The sequence below is a fragment of the Neoarius graeffei genome, chromosome 7 (assembly GCF_027579695.1).
Source record: "Neoarius graeffei isolate fNeoGra1 chromosome 7, fNeoGra1.pri, whole genome shotgun sequence".
In the NCBI taxonomy this organism is placed as follows: Eukaryota; Metazoa; Chordata; class Actinopteri; order Siluriformes; family Ariidae; genus Neoarius; species Neoarius graeffei.
The window spans coordinates 53,148,819-53,168,455 of record NC_083575.1 but is presented as its reverse complement, the minus strand read 5'-3'; the positions used below and the strand labels follow the sequence as shown (position 1 = coordinate 53,168,455).

The window sequence follows — 19,637 nt, the reverse complement described above, 5'->3', positions numbered from 1 at the left end:
CGAGACTATTAACGAGGCAGTCTGATACAACGGATACACACCTGTCATCCTGCTTTCACGTCCATGTCTCGTGGTTAATTAATGAGCCTGTCAGTATACTGATAACTGTTTCTCTTTAAAATATCTAACTGCACCACGTTCCAGCACATGCTATGCACCCAGATCATATATACAACGCGTGTGAAGCAAGCTTTATCTGGCTGCCACAGGGCTACGTGCTGGGGGATTCTTTCAGCTGCCTGCCTGTTTGGATTCAGGAAATTTGTAAGAGTGATGGTGATAAGTTGGGCTGATGAGGAATGAAGTCCTGCCTTACCGCCCCATGTCTCCTCTGGCACATGAGTTACAGCTCGAAGCCAGGCGCCCTGGATTTATTCAGTGCTGAATAGAACTGTAAATCAGCCAGCAAGGCAGAATTGATAACCTTGAATGGAAGGTATGATACCTTTAACACCATGTAATAGACATGCTGATGGGATGCAGCCTTTGCTTGCGAACAGCGCGCGCACACATGTAGAGCATGTCTTCTCCGTAACATCTTATTTTCGTGGCTGGCCTATGCTCCGAAAACTAGCATATCCATAACAGAGCTGGCTGTGGACTGGTAAATCAAGGACGGGTGAACTTCTGAGCAATGCAAACAATAAGTTGACTCCACGGGTATGACCGTGCAGATATGGCTCATCTTAAACAGCACTGGTGTTGGTATTTCATACTTTACCTCTGCTTTACCACAGAGCCCCGTAAAATATGAATGGAGGTGTGTTCAATTCAACGGTTATCTTTGAAATCGTATGTAAAAAGAAAAAAAGGCACCCGGACACTTAATGTCTTTTACATCCTTGTGGAGCTGATCGTCAGTGAAGTGCTTTCCCTCTCATGCTGACATCCCTCTCTTCTGTCTGTCCAATCCTCAGAGAGAAGAACTTTAATGGCTTCCAGGTAGAGAGAAAGAGACAGCAATCAAGATGAATTCGATTCCTTCGATGGACAGGCATATACAGCAGACCAATGACAGACTGCAGTGTATCAAACAGGTAAGCTGACAAACAGCACCAAACACAATCATCTCAAACAAGGCTTCACTTGCATGTGTACATTGAGCTCATCAGCTGTAAGAAAAAAAAATCCTGTCCAGGCTTACAGTACGTACACCCTGGATTTCTTTGTAGCGTCGAAAACAGGGTGCAACACTTGTCTTACTTCTGTCGCAGCCCTTTATAAAACCTGCATACAAATATAGCTTGAGTAGTGGCACATGTGTGCAGTTGGTAGCTGAGCATTCATGGCTGCTTGGCCTCTGTGAGCTGCCTTAAATGGTGATGTGTTAGCTTTCCAATTGGCTGGACCTGGATCGGGTTGCAGAATGGGGCCAGAGCCGAGGTCCTCCTGTCTAAGCCCTTTTCCCAGGCATTTCTGCAGTTTTGTGTCTAGCGCATGACACCATTTTTTTTTTTTGTCTGTTGAAATATTAGCTAGACTCCTCCATCTATCTAGTGCAGAATTCATTCCGAATAACCAGAAGAAGGTTATTGACTCTATGTAAGTTTGAGTCGTATACAGTAAACACACAGGTAGTTGTGACCCAGGGCTACGCATTGTCATTTTTTTTTTAAACATTGCTAATTGCTTGACAGTGTGTTTGTTATGAGTGCAGGTGTGATGCTTTGTCGCTGTTGACAGCTTTATGAGAATGCAGAACATGGCTGTGTGCGCGCTCCCGAGTGTTTATAGTATCTCAGTTGCATGCACGCGTGTTAACTCTTGGCTTTTGTTACCTCTGCCCTCTCAATTATACCAGTCGATGGCATTAACAGATGCCAATTGAAATGTTTCACCTGCTTAATTCATAACAAATGACATTACTAGCTTTATTATGCATGCCAGATTGTGGCTTATTAACCAAAAAGACAAAACACCATCGATTGACACTCATTAATCAAATTGAAATGGCACATTTGGGTTGTGGTGAGTGTGCAGTATATCAGGCGTGACAGTCAGTCTGGATAGGTCGGTGATTGCCGGCGTTATGTGTATTTTCATGCAGCCCGATGCACTGTGCTGTTTTGATTCGGGGGTGCTGGCTGGCTGGAGGCCAGTGTGTGTGTGTGTGTGTGTGTGTGTGCGCTGTTTTTTCACTGCAGCAGGTACAGCTTGATCTTCTGTGCCGGTAAACAAGGGCACCTTATCACTCCAGGTCTGTCTTTGAAGCCTGGCTGCCTGGGAGGCTGATACTCTGCATCTGATGGGGACATTCTCCTTTCTTTCGTCTGTCGTTGGTCTGCGAAAAGCTGCTCTCTTTGGTGCTTCACTCATTGTCTAAATGTCATAGACATGTACACCGAATCTAGAAATATTTAAAAGGTGCTTTTTATTTTAATAATAAGCCAGAATTGTGGACGGTTGAGCAATGATATGGCATGTCCAATGCTAACTTTCTAATGTGTGTTTAAAAAAAAAAAAAGCATCAGAGTTGATACTTGATTGATGAAACATGCACAGTTCTGGTTTATTATTAAAAAGCACCTCGAGACATTTCTTGAGAGCTTGAATTGCATGAAATCAATGAGATAATTGACTACGTTTTGTCTATAAATCTGTCTCTGGGTAAGTTTAAACATGTGTCAGTTTTGGATGTACTATTGAACATCTGCATGAAGAAAATGAAGTATGCTAAGGGCACTATCCTTGAGGATCAGCTGGAAGATGTTACTGATCCTCAGTATTACTTTTACCCAACTCTTGACATTGCTCCTATCTCTTATCTGTTGATATTTTCTTCAAGGTAGCGAGAGTAAAGGAGTAATATTTTCCTTCCCGTCATTGTTGAAGGACTTTCATTTATTTACACAGGCCTTTCCCTGCATATCTTTGGTTGTCACAGGGCTCCTGATGCACAGTAAAAGCCACATGCCCAGCAGAGAGCAGCTGAAAGCTATCAAACAAAATGAGAAGTGCTTCAGTGACAGCTCCTACGCCCTTACAGTTGCACTTCAAACTAAATTCCATACGGTGTTTATCCTGGATCTGGCACACCATTACTTTCAGCTCCTTAGAGCAAAACTCCCTTCTGTTCAGAGTCTATATAACTCTTTATTGTTCACAGCACTTCCCTCGAAGCGCTTAAAAATGTTATCTCAGATGATCAGAACAATTAATTTACCCCTTCCTCTTCAAGACCAAGAACTTCAGTGCTTGAAATTAATTAGGGAAACATGGCAGAGCAACTCAGTTTTAATTAGAAAGCCTATTCCTATGTTCTGGAGCAGGACTGAATTACTATTCGCATGCAAGAGGAATACAAATGTGTGGTGCAAGTGAGCCATGCTCTGCTTCTAAAGCAGCCAGATGTGTAGTTCACATCATCATACTGATGAGATGAGCACCCTTACCTCTTTGATTGGTACAAATAGAAAAATAATCGCTTTAGATTAGACATGCCTCTGTATTTCAGATCTAGAGTACGTTTTTTCGTTAGAGAGACAAATGTTGGAAGATGTCTCTTATTATCTTTTATTATTCTTACCCAGACTTAAGCAATATGAGGCTTCGTCATTGTTCCTCAAGTGACAAATAGCTGGCGTCCTGTGGTGGAGGGGTCATGGTTGGACAGTGTCAGCATGGCAGGGGGAGAGGTGGAGCGCTGAGGTTTGGCTGGAGTTCTTGGAACACCTGTGCCATAAGCTGTGCCAACCACGCCTCAGCAGCTCTCAACGCACACATCAGCTCAACTGTGCCACTAAACACACATTTACACACTTTTTTTTTTTACTCTCGACTCTGTCTTACCTTCAGCTCCTTCCTCCATCACTCGTTATTCATTTCAGAATACCGACTCAATCAAAGAATTACTCGCCTCAAAACGCAATTTCGTCTCAACCAGCTTTGTGGCAGGAGGAGATTTTTTTTTCCCCCAGCCCACACTGCCCTTATGTTGAGCGGGATTTACTCAGCAGGGCTGTGCGGCAGCACACACTGGCTCTTTGTCACATGAGTTCTTTGTCAATGGACACCAAAGCCGTTCATTCAAATGGCGACCTCTGCTGCCCCCCCGGAGACAATGCTGCTTCCTTCAAGCAAGCGGGGAAGAGGAGGTGCCTGTCAACAAGCATAATGGAAGTTTTGAGAGTGTGCGTGGTCTTCCTCTCGGCACGGCCGAACAGCATTGGGCCGTTTCCAAAGTGAGAGCTCTGAAGAGGCTGGCTCGTTTGTTTAAATTTCTCATCATGTCTTGTGAGCAGCAGTGTGATAGGGATGGAAAGGAAAGGAGGGGTTTACTCAAGGAAAGGAGAAACAATTTCAGGGCTCAATAAAAAAAAATGTGTGAAAAAGAATAAGCCTCTTCTCATTCAGTACCTCAAAGCTTCCCTCATGTGCATTCTTTTGTTTACCGGCTTGCTCGGCTACTGCTTTCAGTGTTGCGGATCTATTACATCTTAGTGGACAAAAGATGATGAGGAGGGTGGATTAGGACACGCTGGGGTGGTGTGAGCAGGCCTTGAGGAGCACTGAGCTCTTTGTTACTGGGAATGGGTGAGGGGGAGTGATCCAGCCCAGAATGCACAGCTGCGTTCAAGCCAGGAGGCCTTGTGTTTAGTGGCTGTGTCTTCACAGGGTCACACAGATGCAGCAGAGGTTAAGCAAAGATGGAGCAGGAGGAGCTGCAACTCTCACCACAGAGAGACTTGAAAATATAAACAAGCCTCACTCAAAATACCTTTTATCTCAGAATGCTCTGAGACATCTGTGGAGAAGAATTTTACTTTTCTGTGAAGGTCACGATGTCCAGTGATCAAAGTAAGGCTGATAAGAGTGCTTTTATGCAAGGACCTGAACAAACCGAGTTGTTTACGCTCTGATTCAGTGATTCGGCTTTGGCTTTGAGAGAAATCTCATTATTATCTCATACGACAACAGATTTTCCAACACCTAGTTTGTACTGTATTTATCTCTTTTCATCGAGGGGATTATATCAGAAAAACTCCAAGTACACTGATGTACTTGGTACTTCCTGAATTGAACACATTATTGCTGTGACATTGAGTTAGAATTGTACTCTTTTATTAAATACATGACACATGACAACACTAATCCCAGCATATAATTATGATTAAATTATGACAAACCTCTTAAAAAATCTTCAGCAGTTTTTGTAATGTGTGTGTAAAATCGATGTCACTGTTTGCAAATGTGTGGAGCAGATTTTTTTTACTTGTATTGTGAAACAGTTTGTACTTGGATTTTCCTATTTGCAAATGCGTAGAGCACGTTTTGCAAATAGAAACGAAAACACCCATAAGATGGCATCTCACATATCACATGACGCCTGGCAGCAATATTTCACGTCCTCCCTGAAGGAAGTGTCAGTGTGTAGAACTGGTTTTGTAATCATGACTTATGATTTGTAAATATGAAGCACAAACCACAATTGTAACTTAACATTTGCAAATATGTCAAGTATATTGTAAGAATCGTTGAAGGTGGGTGGAGCACAGAAGCACGGCAGGCCAGAACTGAGTTCTCAAACTCTTTTTATTTTAGCTTTTCAGCTCTTTACTCTACACTCTCCCAGTCACACACGCACACACACACAAGCATTCTGGTTGGGGAGAGAGCTCCCTTCCTCTGCTGTCCCTCTCCTCTTATAGGGCACAGTCACTGGGGAAGACACACAAACACAGGTTAATTCCCGTCAGGTGCAGTGATTCTGCCACTTACCTTCCCTGACTCCACCCTCCATTCACAGGCCGACTCTTGACCACGCCCCCGCTGCCACATACCCCCACTGCCCGACTCAGGCCAGGGAGCCGTCTGGCCTGCAGCTGACCCCCCCCCCCTTGACTGGAGAGAAAATCCGCCACGACCATCTGTGCCCCCGGTCTGTGGACCACCTTGAACTTAAACGGCTGGAGTGCCAGATACCAACGGGTGATCCACGCATTGGCATCCTTCATGCGGTGGAGCCACTGCAGGGGCGCGTGGTCCGAACAGAGGGTGAAAGGGCACCCCAGCAGGTAGTAGTGGAGGGCGAGGACCGCCCACTTGATGGCAAGGCATTCCTTTTCTATGGTGCTGTATCGGCCCTCACGCACCGACAGCTTCCGGCTGATGTACAGCACTGGACGGTCCTCCCCCTCCACCTCCTGGGACAGAACAGCCCCCAGCCTCCTGTCCGACGTGTCCGTCTGCAAAACAAAGGGAAGAGAAAAGTCAGGGGAGTGTAACAGTGGCCCCCCACACAGTGCAGCCTTTACCTCGGAGAAAGCCCGCTGGCATTGCTTCGTCCACTGGACCGGATCTGGTGCCCCCTTTTTAGTGAGATCAGTCAGCGGGCTGGTGACTTCCGAATAATTAGGGATAAACCTACGATAGTAGCCAGCCAGCCCCAGGAACTGTCTCACCCCCTTTTTGGTCTTGGGCCTCGGGCAGGCTACAATCGCTGCTGAATTATTGATTTGGGGATGCACCTGCCCATTGCCCAAGTGGAAGCCCAGATACCGTACTTCCACCCGCCCAATCACACACTTCTTCGGGTTGGCTGCGAGACCCGCTCACCTCAGCGACCTAAGGACGGCCCTTAGGTGGCTTAAGTGCCGCGGCCAGTCATTACTATAAATAATGATGTCGTCCAAGTATGCAGCCGCATAGGTGGCGTGGGGGCAGAGGACCCTATCCATAAGCCGCTGGAACGTAGCGGATGCCCCAAACAGCCCAAACAGAAGTGTGACGAACTGCTGTAAGCCAAACGGTGTGGAAAAAGCCATTCTCTCTCGGGATAGCGGAGTCAAGGGGATCTGCCAATATCCCTTTGTCAAATCCAGTTTCGAATAAAAATGAGCCGTGCCTAGTCGATCGAGCAACTCGTCAATACGAGGCATTGGGTACGCATCGAATTTAGACACCGTGTTGACTTTTCTATAGTCCACACAGAACCAGACCGACCCGTCGGCCTTGGGAACCAAGACCACCAGGCTGCTCCAGTCACTGTGGGACTCCTCGACGATGCCCATTTCGAGCATGGCCTCAAGTTCTTCCCGAACCACCTTTTTTTGTGTTTGGGCAGTCTGTAAGGGTGGCTGCGCACTACTACCCCGGGGGCGTCTCAATGTGGTGTTCTATGAGGTGGGTGCGGCCGGGCAGGGGCGAGAACATGTCAGAAAATTCTATCTGCACCTGGGCAACCTCCATGAATTGGGTCGGGGAGAGGTGGTCTCCACAGGGGACCGGAGCAGTGGGCGATGTCAATTTTCCTTTCTGAACCTCCGACCCCAGCTCCGCCTTCTCTGGAACCACAGACACCAACGCCACGGGGACCTCCTCGTTCCAAAGTTTTAACAGGTTGAAGTGGTAAATCTGTAACACCCCACCCCTGTCCGTTCGCCTCACCTCATAGTCGACGTCCCCGACTCGCCGTGTGACCTCAAAGGGTCCTTGCCACCTAGCGATCAATTTGGAGCTCGACGTGGGCAACAACACGAGTACTTTATCTCCCGGTGTGAATTCCCTAAGGCGCGTGCCTGTCGTACAGACGGACTTGACGTTCTTGGGCCTGCCGCAAATTCTCCAGGGTTAGGTGTGTGAGTGTGTGGAGTTTGGCGCGCAGGTCAATAACGTATTGAATTTCATTTTTGCTTGTTGAAGGTCCCTCCTCCCAATTTTCATGCAGCACATCTAGAATGCCACGCGGCTTACACCCGTATAATAATTCGAACGGGGAGAACCCCGTGGAGGCTTGTGGGACCTCTCGCACTGCGAATAACAGGGGCTCGAGCCATTTATCCCAGCTGTGTGCGTCTTCGCTTACAAATTTCTGAATTATGTTCTTGAGGGTGCGATTGAACCGTTCAACTAAGCCATCCATTTGTGGGTGATAAACGCTGGTGCGGATAGGCTTAATTCCCAGTAACCCATGCAGTTCGCGCAGTGTGCGTGACATAAACGTAGTACCTTGATCAGTCAGAATCTCCTTGGGGATTCCGACTCGGGAGATGACGCGGAAGAGTGCTTCTGCAGTACTATGTGCTGAGATATTGCGAAGAGGCACTTCTTCCGGATATCGCGTTGCATAGTCCACCAGGACTAAAATAAAGTCCTGGTGGACTATGCGATATCCTTGTGTTGACCGATCTAATGGCCCAACAAGATCCATCCCAATTCTTTCGAACGGGGTCTCGATTAATGGCAGAGGGCGCAAAGGCACTTTTGGAATGGCCACAGGATTTACTAACTGGCATTCGCGGCATGCCGTACACCACCTACGGACATCGCCGCGAATCCCTGGCCAATAGAACTGGGCCATTATTCGGGCGAGTGTCTTATCCTGCCCCAAGTGTCCAGCCATGGGATTAAAGTGAGCCGCCTGGAATATAAATTCCCGGCGGCTCTTTGGGATTAAAAGCTGTGTTATTTGTTCCTTAGTTTGAGTGTCCTGCGTCACTTGGTATAATCTATCCTTAATAATGGAAAAATAGAGGAAGGATGGTGTGGCGTTTGGCTGGAGAGTTTGACCACTTGGTCAAACACATGCCGCAGAGTCTCGTCTCGCAACTGCTCTAATGGGAAATCCGCGAGGGAATCCCCGAGAGCATGCTGCTCCTCACTCTGACGTGGTGATGACGTAGACGGCTCTGTGACAGCTGTTCCCGCCAGTGCCACACTGGGACCTCCCCCCGCTGAACTATGGCAGGCCCCACTCTTCACTAAATGCGTCATTAATTCCCGAAATCCCAGCCAATCAGTCCCCAAAATTATAGAGTGGGTAAGGCGAGGATTAACCGCCGCCTTTACTCTAAATTTTTCCCCTCATGAACCGACACTAAAGGGTAGTTGTGAACATCCCCGTGCACACACAATACCTTCACCAATTGTGCTCTCCCCAATGCCTCGTCTTGCACCAGGCTTTGGTGGATTGAGGTCTGATTACAGCCGGAGTCCACCAAAGCCTGATACGTATCCCCTTGGATACTCACCGGTATGTGATACGCTCCGGCCCGATTGAGGGCGGTCCCTGGCGCATCGGGGATCCGGACCACCGCGCCCACCTCCATCGCCGAGCACTGATGCTGGCAGTGCCCCGGCTCCCCGCAGCACCAGCATACCGGCCCAGGCTCTCCCTCTGCACCGGTGTTTCGGAGCTCACTCACCTGAGGGGGGAAGACACAGACACGGAAATAGGAAATGGTAGGGCACCGCGGGTGTGGCGGGCCGGCTGGGGTGGGCGAGGAGAATGGGGAATGGGGCGAAGGCGAGGAACAGAAGGGGAGAGAGAGAGAGAAAGGAGGGGAGAAGGGGAGACACGCTGTCCTGCCGTCGGAACAGCCACCATATGCTTCTCCGCCAGCACAATGGCCTGATCCAGCGACGCCGGGCGATGGCATTGGACCCACTCTGCTGTTCCTTCCGGAAGTCGGGCGATGAATTGTTCCAGCACCACCAGATCGATGATTCCCTCGGCATCGCGGTTGTCGGCCCTCAGCCACCGCCGGCAGGCGTCCCGGAGTTGCTGGCCAAACGCGAACGGTCGGCTGACCTCTTCCAGGTACAGCGTGCTGAAGCGCTGCCGTTGCTGCTCCGGGGTGCGCCCCACGCGTTGGAGGATGGCCCTGCGGAGGTCAGCGTAGACCAGCCGGCTGTCGGCAGGGAACTGTAGTGCGGCCAGCTGTGCCTCGCCTGTTAGCAGGGGGAGGAGGCGCACCCCACGCTGTTCCACCGGCCAACCCCATGCCTCTGCTGCCTGCTCAAAAAGAGCGAGGAAGGCTTCGGGGTCGTCCTGCAGCCCCATCTTCGTTAGGGTGAGGTGGGGAGGGTCCGCGGCGGTGGTGATGGTGGACCCCGCTGACGCGAGGAGGTGCCGGAACGCCTGGCGATCTTCCTGCTGCGCCAGCACCAGGGCTTCGAACCGTTGTTCCTGCTCCTTCCAGAGGGCAATCAGCGCCTGCTGCTGGCTCTGTTGGGCCATGGTGAGGACATGGACCAGGTCCTTGAGGGGGGAGGACTCCATGGGGCTGTTCTCTTCTGTACTCCGTCCCGGGTTTCGGCACCACTGTAAGAATCGTTGAAGGTGGGTGGAGCACAGAAGCACGGCAGGCCAGAACTGAGTTCTCAAACTCTTTTTATTTTAGCTTTTCAGCTCTTTACTCTACACTCTCCCAGTCACACGCGCACACACACAAGCATTCTGGTTGGGGAGAGAGCTCCCTTCCTCTGCTCTCTCTCCCCTCTTATAGGGCGCGGTCACTGGGGAAGACACACAAACACAGGTTAATTCCCATCAGGTGCAGTGATTCTGCTACTTACCTTCCCTGACTCCACCCTTCATTCACAGACCCCATGCCTCCACTGCCACATATATTTTGTAATCACAAGTCATGATCTGTATGTATGACTCACTAGCTATAAATCAGCAGAGGGCATCAAGGAAAAACTCGTAAAAGTTTGATTAAGGAATTGCTAATGAACTGTAATTGTAAAACACTGTTTGTAACAGTGAGTGAGAGGTTGATTTCTGGCCAATCAGAAGAAAAACTACTATGCAGATTCGGGTGCTGGCCATTTAACCTTAATTGCAAGATCAGGCAAGGTATAGAGGTCTTTCACTCGGTGCGTTTACATGCACATCCAAATCAAGCTACTGTCGGTAATCGAGCTAAGGGTCCCAGCAGGGGTGCCAGAGAAATCCAATCCTACATGCACACAAGGAAATCGAGCTATTGTGTGAGGTATATTGTGCACCCGAGCCACAGGTGGTGCTACACGCCCCATCATGTTGGTACACTTCTGGTTGTCGTCATGAAGAAGAGCTATTCAAGAGTATAAACAAAGTTATCAGTTCCGTGTTCACAAAGTTATCAGTTCCGTGTTCTGTGTTCTCTTCTGCTGCTCGTTACTACTACTGTTGTCATGCCGACCGAGGCTGTTGTGTTTCCCACTTGTGGTCTCGTCACTCGTCACTTCCGGAAGGGGCAGTGCTGAAGTAAGTAGCTCGACTACGTAGCTCGATAGGGTTTACATGCACTAAGTAGCTCGGCTACAATCGCATAATCTAGGTCACATAGCTCGATTACGAGAAATCCAGTTCGGTTCGATTTCAGCCGAGCTAAGGTGTTTCCATGGCATTTAGAACTTCGATTTCAGTCGAGCTATGGCAGAAATTCGATTTTCTCTATGTGCATGTAAACGCACTGACTGGCATCACAGACTTTGTTTTTCACGCAGTGTCCACCATATTGCTGGGCAAACAAGGAAACAGCTGTGACAGTTCATAATGAAAATTGACATGACTGCAGTCAGTACAATCTCTCTGAAACGATTAAAAATTAATTTTATACCAGCAGATCACGCTAGATCCAAAAGCTGAAACATGCAGGCATCACAGATCCATATAATTTACCCACAAATATATTTATTTCTTCTTCTCTCTCTCTCTCTCTCTCTCTCTCTCTCTCTCTCTGCATGCATGTTCACTGCTTCAGATGGGTTAAATGCAGTGAAGGAATTTTACTGTGCTTGAGTTTACATGTGACAAAACTCAAGGCTTCTTCTTCTTAATTTACCCACAAATGTATTTATTCCACTTGAAAAGCATACAGCAAACCAGCTACTGGATTTGGGTTACTAAGACATCCTGAACTATTTCTGGAGGAAAACCTGTTTGAGTTGGCCAGAGGTTTGAGACTGGGACGAAGGTTCACGTTCCAGCAGGACAATGACCCTAAACATACTGCTAAAACTACACTGGAGTGGTTTAAAGGGAAACATTTAAATGTCTTGGAATGGCCTAATCAAAGCCCAGACTTTAATCCAATTGAGAATCTGTGGCAGAACTTGAAGATTGCTGTACACCAACGCAACCCATCTAACTTGAAGGAGTTGGAGCAGTTTTGCCTTGAGGAATGGGCAAAACTCCCAGTGGCTAGATGTGCTAAGCTAATAGAGACATAGCCCAAGAGACTTGCAGCTGTAATTGCAGCAAAAGGTGGCTCTACAAAGTATTGACTTTGGGTGGGGGGTGAATACCTATGCACACTCCAGATTTCTGTTTTTTCATCTTAATTATTGCTTGTGTCACGATAAAACAATTTGCACCTTTAAAGTGGCAGGCATGGTGTGTAAATCAAATGGTGCTACCCCCCCCCCCCCCCCCCCCCCCAAAAAAAAAATCCATTTTAATTCCAGCTTTAATGCAACAAAACAGGACAAACACAAAGGGGGATGAATACTTTTGCAAGACACTGTATCATCCAGTCTTCCCATTTAACTGCAGCTTGCCATTATTATTGTCTTTCTGGGTTCGCCAGGAATTGGTGAAAAGTTAAACCAGGTTTATCTCCACATCTGTTATTACATCCAAAAGCACTACAGGTCTCTGGCATTGTTCTTTTAGATGTAACTTCTATAAATTTCTCTGTAGACGTTTACTGAATTGGGCTCACAATCACTTGTGTACACTTGTGCTGGTCGCTGGAAAACACAAAACTTGCCTGGCAACATGGTTGTGTAAACAAATCTGCAGTTACGATGAGGTTATGTGAAAGTCCTCCCTTGCGAGCTTACCTTATTAGTATAATCAGTGGATTGTAGCTATGTAGTTTTGGGTCCAATTTGTAGTATATTGTCTTTTGCCTTGTTGTCTAGTCCTAATCATATGGTAATATCTTTCTTTCTTTCTTTCATTCATTCATTCATTCATTCATTCATTCATTCATTCATTCATTTATTCATTCATTCTTGCCTGTATAACCAAATAAGATACAGATTTATAATACATAATAATCAATTTTTTAATCTATCAGTTAATCAAATTAATAATATTTTATCACTCTTATAATTACTGAAGCTAAGCAATGCATTTTAAATCCTAAAAATTGTTTCAGATCAAAAAATATATGATTTTGAATCTGACACTACATTTGCCAGTAGTGATGTACCGTTTTACTGATTTCATTTTATAATTACAAAACCTGCGTGACACGTTTGCAGAATTTTGTCTTCAGTACATACAGTACCATTCAAAAGTTTGGACACCCCTACTCATTCATAGGTTTTCTGTATTTTGACTGTTTTCTGCAGTGTAGAACAATACTGAAGACATCAAAACTATTAAATAACATCTGGAACATATATGGAATTATGTAGTAAACACAAATGTGTGAAAAAAATTTAAAACAAAATATGTTTGATATTTTATATTCTTCACATTAGCCATTGTTTACCTTGATGACGCTTTGCACACTACTGGCATTATCTTAACCAGCTTCATGAGGTAGTCACCTGGAATGCTTTTCAATTAACAGGTGTGCCTCGTCAAAAGTTAATTAGTGCAATTTCTTGCCTTCTGAATGTATTTGAGATCAAACAGTAAATAATAAATAAAAAATATACAGTAAATAACCCTGTTCCACAACTGTAGTAATCCATATTATGTCAAGAACCGCTCAACTAGGTACAGAGTAATGACATCCATCATTACTTTAAGACATGAAGTGTCTTTTGATTAATAAAAATAAAAACACTGAATTAGAAGGCGTGTCCAAACCTTTGACTGGTACTGTATACTCGTGTTTCATTCCTCTTATACCACAGCAATTTACAAATAAATATGATTTTGAACTTAATAATCTGCGACATTACATGCTTTTCAATCGGTTATAGTTATATTTCATTGGTTATATTTATAGATATAGTTATATTTGACTGGTACTGTATATCACCAGCGTTCCTCAGTGTACACGCCAAACATTTAAAATGACAAATTGGGTAATTAGTCGCTTTCCAGTTTCTGTATGAGATTTGTTTTATAATTTAAATATACTGAATGTCTGCTGTGACATTTGGACATAGTGCTTAGAAAAGTAAATTTGCTTTCTCTTTTCCTCCAACAGCACTTACAGAACCCGGCCAATTTTCAGACAGCAGCTACAGAGCTGCTCGACTGGTGTGGAGACCCGAGAGCTTTCCAGAGGCCCTTTGAGCAAAGCCTGATGGGATGTCTGACGGTAAGACATCAGCTGCTCCACTCCTGTTGCTCTATCAGGGGCCAAAGACTGAGGTTAAAGCAGAAGTCATGCTTCACATAGCTGGGCTCTCCCCTTTCTCTCTCCCAGCTCTCTTTCTCTCTTAGACTGCCTTTATTCCCTCTCCCACAATCTCTGTCTCACTCCCACTCACTTGCCCTTTTTTTTCCTTCTCTGTTTCTCAGTCTTGGTTTTCATTCTCTCTATCTTGCCCTGCCCCCTCACTTTCACACACACACAGGCGCACACAGTCCATATCTCTGGGTTTCCCTCTTGCTCTGTCCTTCTCCCCTTTGCTCTGATAAGACACTGGTACTTAAGCACAGGTCAGGGAGAAGCAGTCAACCCTGCCATCCTCCACTGCAGCTGCTCATCGATTATGGCAGGAGGCCAGTGACCAGCACCTCCAGCTTCACACAGCCCTCCAGAGTCGCCGCTTAGCGTGGCTGGAAAGCCATCCCTCCCATTGATTTCCAGCAGAGACGTTTCTACTCTGCCTGTGATCAATCTCCATTCTTCAGCTAATGATTTACTAAAAAACATATTGGAAAAATTTATGCCTTATCAACAGCCACGTTTCGCTGAGTGATCCGAGAGTCTTCTTTTGTAGGAGCAGCTGGGGGTAATGCTGGATGAATCTTCAGCTTATGGCGAGATTATGGGACTTAATGGCAAACTGAAGGAGCATCGAGTAAACGACAAAATAATCTTTATTCTTTAAATAAGTCCTTAAAGCCCCTAAAGCCCTGTTTAAACCAGCCAACCAGAGAATTCAGCCACTCTTTGAAACCACTTTTAGCCTTTTGCCCTTTGATTAATTACAGTAAATTCTGCAATCAAGAGCTCATGCAGAGAGCAAATTCCGTCTGAGATCTCATTCGTGTCCTTGATGACTTGCAAGAAAGGCAACGAAACACACAAAGAAGAAGCAGAATTTAAAGGAAGGCATTTTGTGCATCGTTGGAGTGACTCTATAATGTATCATCAAAGGCTGAGTGCATAATGTAGATGACATGAGAGATTGCAAGTGAATGTCAAAACAAGTGTAAACCCGAAGTAGAGGAGGAAGATCACTTTAGCTTTGATCTTCTGACAAGACCACCCGTAGCACACAGATTCGGGATGAGTTCATTCTGATTTCACTCTGCTGATACTTTCTGTATCCCGTGTATATGGCGTTGTCTTTTTACTGCATAATGAAAGTACAGTCCAATATTTTGATTGCCTGTAATTATCCGTTATGGAAGTGAAATCCTGAAAAACTTGCGAAAGAAAAAAGCTCTTTTTTTTGTTTGTTTTTGTTTCTGTTAAGACCTTCAGGTTATGTTATGCATGAATTCTAAGCCCACACAAGCAGGGTACACATTTGTAGCATAGTATAATATAGGTGCACAGTATATGTGTGCGGTTTGTGTATATAACTTTTGCCAATTCAATTTGCATGTAAGTGTCTTTGGTCATTTAGTTGTGATTAGAATGAGTGTTCTGCATCCTCCTCCCTCGTCCTCGCCTCCCAGCGCTGTTCTGGGTGTTAGGGAGATGAAAGTGAAGAACTGATAAGAATGCTGGCCGACAGATGTGGACATGTCTTACACATTGGCCCCTCAGGCGGCAGGTAGCCCACTGCTGCTGCTCCGTCCCCAACACACTCTTTCTTCCTGCCACACACACTCTCCACACTGTACCAAATGATAAATGTCATGTCCCACAGCCTGTCAGGAGCGATACTGACAACTGCTATCTGGGAGCACATTGTTTCACTGTCCTCCTTCATCATCTGTGGGTCAAATTTTACATTTTTTACTTCAAGTGAAACAATACGAGGGAATATTTTGAACATGGATTGTTCTAATAAACTAGAAATACATAAGCAATATTTATATTATAGAGAGTATTCATTCATTCATTCATTCATTCATTTGGGTTGTGGGGGTTCAGAGCATGTCCCAGGAAACACCTTGGCGTGGACGCCAGTCCAGTTAAAGAAGTTATGTTTAAGGTTTTTTTTGTAAATCAACCATTGTGAAACAACACAATTATTCCCTATCAAGTTATTTCCATCTCTTATTTACTGTATACTCGCATCCCCAAGCACATGAAAGGACTGACATGATGTGTTCTGTTTTACGGTTGGTTCGGTACCAAAATTTTGGGTTCGGTACAGTACCTGGCACAGTAGAACAGCAACGATACTAGTTTGGCACCAATTAGATAGATAGATAGATAGATAGATAGATAGATAGATAGATAGATAGATAGATAGATAGATAGATAGATAGATAGATAGATAGATAGATAGATAGATAGATAGATAGATAGATAGATAGATAGATAGATAGAGTGCTCAGCATAAATGAGTCCACCCCCTTTGAAAAGTAACATTTTAAACAATATCTCAATGAACACAAACAATTTCCAAAATGTTGACAAGACAAAGTTTAATATAACATCTGTTTAACTTATAACGTGAAAGTAAGGTTAATAATATAAACTTAGATTACACATTTTTCAGTTTTACTCAAATTAGGGTGGTGCAAAAATGAGTACACCCCACAACAAAAACTACTACATCTAGTACTTTGTATGGCCTCCATGATTTTTAATGACAGCACCAAGTCTTCTAGGCATGGAATGAACAAGTTGGCGACATTTTGCAACATCAATCTTTTTCCATTCTTCAACAATGACCTCTTTTAGTGACTGGATGCTGGATGGAGAGCGATGCTCAACTTGTCTCTTCAGAATTCCCCATAGGTGTTCGATTGGGTTCAGATCAGGAGACATACTTGGCCACTGAATCACTTTCACCCTGTTCTTCTTCAGAAATCCAACAGCGGCCTTAGATGTGTGTTTAGGATCATTGTCATGTTGGAAAAGTGCACGATGACCAAGGGCACGGAGTGATGGTAGCATCTTCTCTTTCAGTATAGATTGAGCAATATGTCTGTGAATTCATGATGCCATCAATGAAATGCAGCTCCCCGACACCAGTAGCACTCATGCAGCCCCACATAAGGACACTGCCACCACCACGTTTCACTGTAGGCACCATGCATTTTTCTTTGTATTCCTCACCTTTGCAACGCCATACAGTTTTGAAGCCATCAGTTCTAAAAACATTTATCTTGGTCTCATCACTCCAGAGTATAGAGTCCCAGTAATCTTCATCTTCGTCAGCATGGGCCCTGGCAAACTCTAGGCAGGCTTTTTTGTGCCTGGGCTTGAGGAGAGGCTTCTTTTGTGGACGGCATCCATGCATGCCATTCCTCTGCAGCGTACGCCGTATTGTGTCATGGGAAATAGTCACCCCAGCTTGGCTTTCTATTTCTTTAGATAACTGCAGTGAACTTGCATGCCAATTTTCTTCAATGCTTCTCATCAGAAGACGCTCCTGTCGAGGTGTTAACTTCCGTGGACGACCTGGACGTCTCTGTGAGATGGTTGCAGTTCCACCTTTCTTAAATTTTTGTACCACTTTTGCTACAGTATTCTGACTGATAAGTAAAGCTTTGCTGATCTTGTAGCCTTCACCTTTGTGGTGTAAAGAAATTATTTTCTTTGGGGAATTCTGAAGAGACAAGTTGAGCATCACTCTCTATCCAGCATCCAGTCACTAAAAGAGGTCATTGTTGAAGAATGGAAAAAGATTGATGTTGCAAAATGTCGCCAACTTGTTCATTCCATGCCTAGAAGACTTGATGCTGTCATTAAAAATCATGGAGGCCATACAAAGTGCTAGATGTAGTAGTTTTTGTTGTGGGGTGTACTCATTTTTGCACCACCCTAATTTGAGTAAACTGAAAAATGTGTAATCTAAGTTTATATTATTAACCTTACTTTCACGTTATAAGTTAAATAGATGTTATATTAAACTTTTTGTCTTTTCAACATTTTGGAAATTGTTTGTGTTCATTGAGATATTGTTTAAAATGTTACTTTTCAAAGGGGGTGGACTCATTTATGCTGAGCACTGTAGATAGATGGATGGACGGACGGACGGACGGACGGACGGACGGACAGACAAAGTACCCAACTTCATTACTTAAGTCAAAGTACAGATCCCACTGGTCAAATGTTACTCCGATACAAGTGAAAGTTGTACAGTCAAATTTTTACTTAAGTTAAAGTACTGAAGTATTTGCTTTTAAAAATACTTAAGTATTAAAAGTACATTTTCTGTCAACGCATTGTTGTATTATTGCCACAGCGCTTACAAAACCTAATGCTGTTACCAAAGACAGAAATGTGAATTCACAAAATGAACGCATGCTGTGCCATGATGGTGGTTTAATGTTAAGCTAGGTAGTCGGTGAAACTCCACCTGACATGCTAGCAAACTCTTTTGAAACTCAAAATCATATTGGATAGCTAACGCTACTCGAAAAGAAAGATTTCTACATTCTGTTTATGCCTATGACTAAAATGTCTCATTTTTTAAATCTTAAACATATCTTCCTTTGAATTTTGTTGTGGATTCTGTATTAACTACTTAATCAAGATATAAAACGTTCATGGAATTTATAGCACATTTTTATGATCCAGTGCTATTGTCGGAAATAAAGCTGGTAAATTGATCACACCCCCATCTAGCTCTATAACTGAGCTCTTAAACTACATCCTAAATGTAGAAGATTATGCTAAAACATTTCTGAAAGCACTTCAGAGAAGTTAACATTATTCATGTTAGCGTAACTCCGTTTTTACATGCTAACTAACAGTGTCCAAGTTAACTAGCTCTGTGTTAACGTTAGCTGTGGACAAGGCGATGGCAACTTGGTGGGCAAATCCATAGAAAGTCATTTGACTAACCAGACTGCACAGCTATGTTTGCAACGTTACCGCTAGCTCTAAAAGCACAGACAACTTTGTTGCAAGCTTTCTCTTGGAATAAAACGTTTACATACCTCAATATGCTTCCGCAGGTCGGACGGCGAGTTTTTGTAGGCTGTGATGTGGTTCATTTTTGGCAAACAAAGCAAACGTTTAAAACGAAACAAATCTTTAATCCTTTTAGAAAACTGAAACATGGGTTCTAGCTATAGCCATGAGTGTGTGCATTCCTCAGAAGTGCCACCTCCTTCCATTCTGCCATTAACTGATTGTGTTAAATAATGCTGCAGAGAAATAATTGAACTTGATTTTATACAGTCTATGGATGTGACGTGACCCTAGTGATTACTGATCGGTTGTCTCAGTGTCACCTGTGAAAAACCAATCACTTTTTAGAAAAAAAAAAAAGAAAAAATATCCACGTTCAAAGCTGCTTCATAGTAATGAGTAACGAGGACCTTGATAGAAATGTAGTGGAGTAAAAAGTACTATATTTGCCTTTCAAATGTAGTGAAGTTAAAGTCATAAGTTTCCAAAACAAATAATACTCAATTAAAGTACAGATACTCAAAAAGTGTACTTAAGTACAGTACTCAAGTAAATGTACTTTGTTACTGTCCACCTTTGGATAGATAGATATTCATACAAACTGATGAAATTAATGTACATCAAATGTTATATTGTTAAACACTGCATTAAATGAATGAAAACATTGACTTCCTGATTCTGTCTATGACAGGTGTAGAAAGAAGAATTTATAAGTAGGCTACTTTTAAAAACGTCTGACTGAGGTTA

At 44.4% G+C, this 19,637-nt stretch overlaps 1 protein-coding gene across 5 annotated transcripts in view; it reads left to right on the top strand.

Annotated features, from left to right (window-relative positions):
* zmiz1a (zinc finger, MIZ-type containing 1a) overlaps nt 1-19,637 on the top strand; it is a 200,665-nt gene that overhangs the window by 117,083 nt on the left and 63,945 nt on the right. For all 5 annotated transcript variants that reach the window (XM_060925958.1, XM_060925961.1, XM_060925960.1 and 2 more), the window contains 2 exons: nt 918-1,037; nt 13,881-13,994. In XM_060925958.1, the coding sequence (XP_060781941.1) occupies nt 969-1,037; nt 13,881-13,994 (183 nt within the window). In that variant the 5' untranslated portion in view covers nt 918-968. The remainder of the gene's footprint in view (nt 1-917; nt 1,038-13,880; nt 13,995-19,637) is intronic.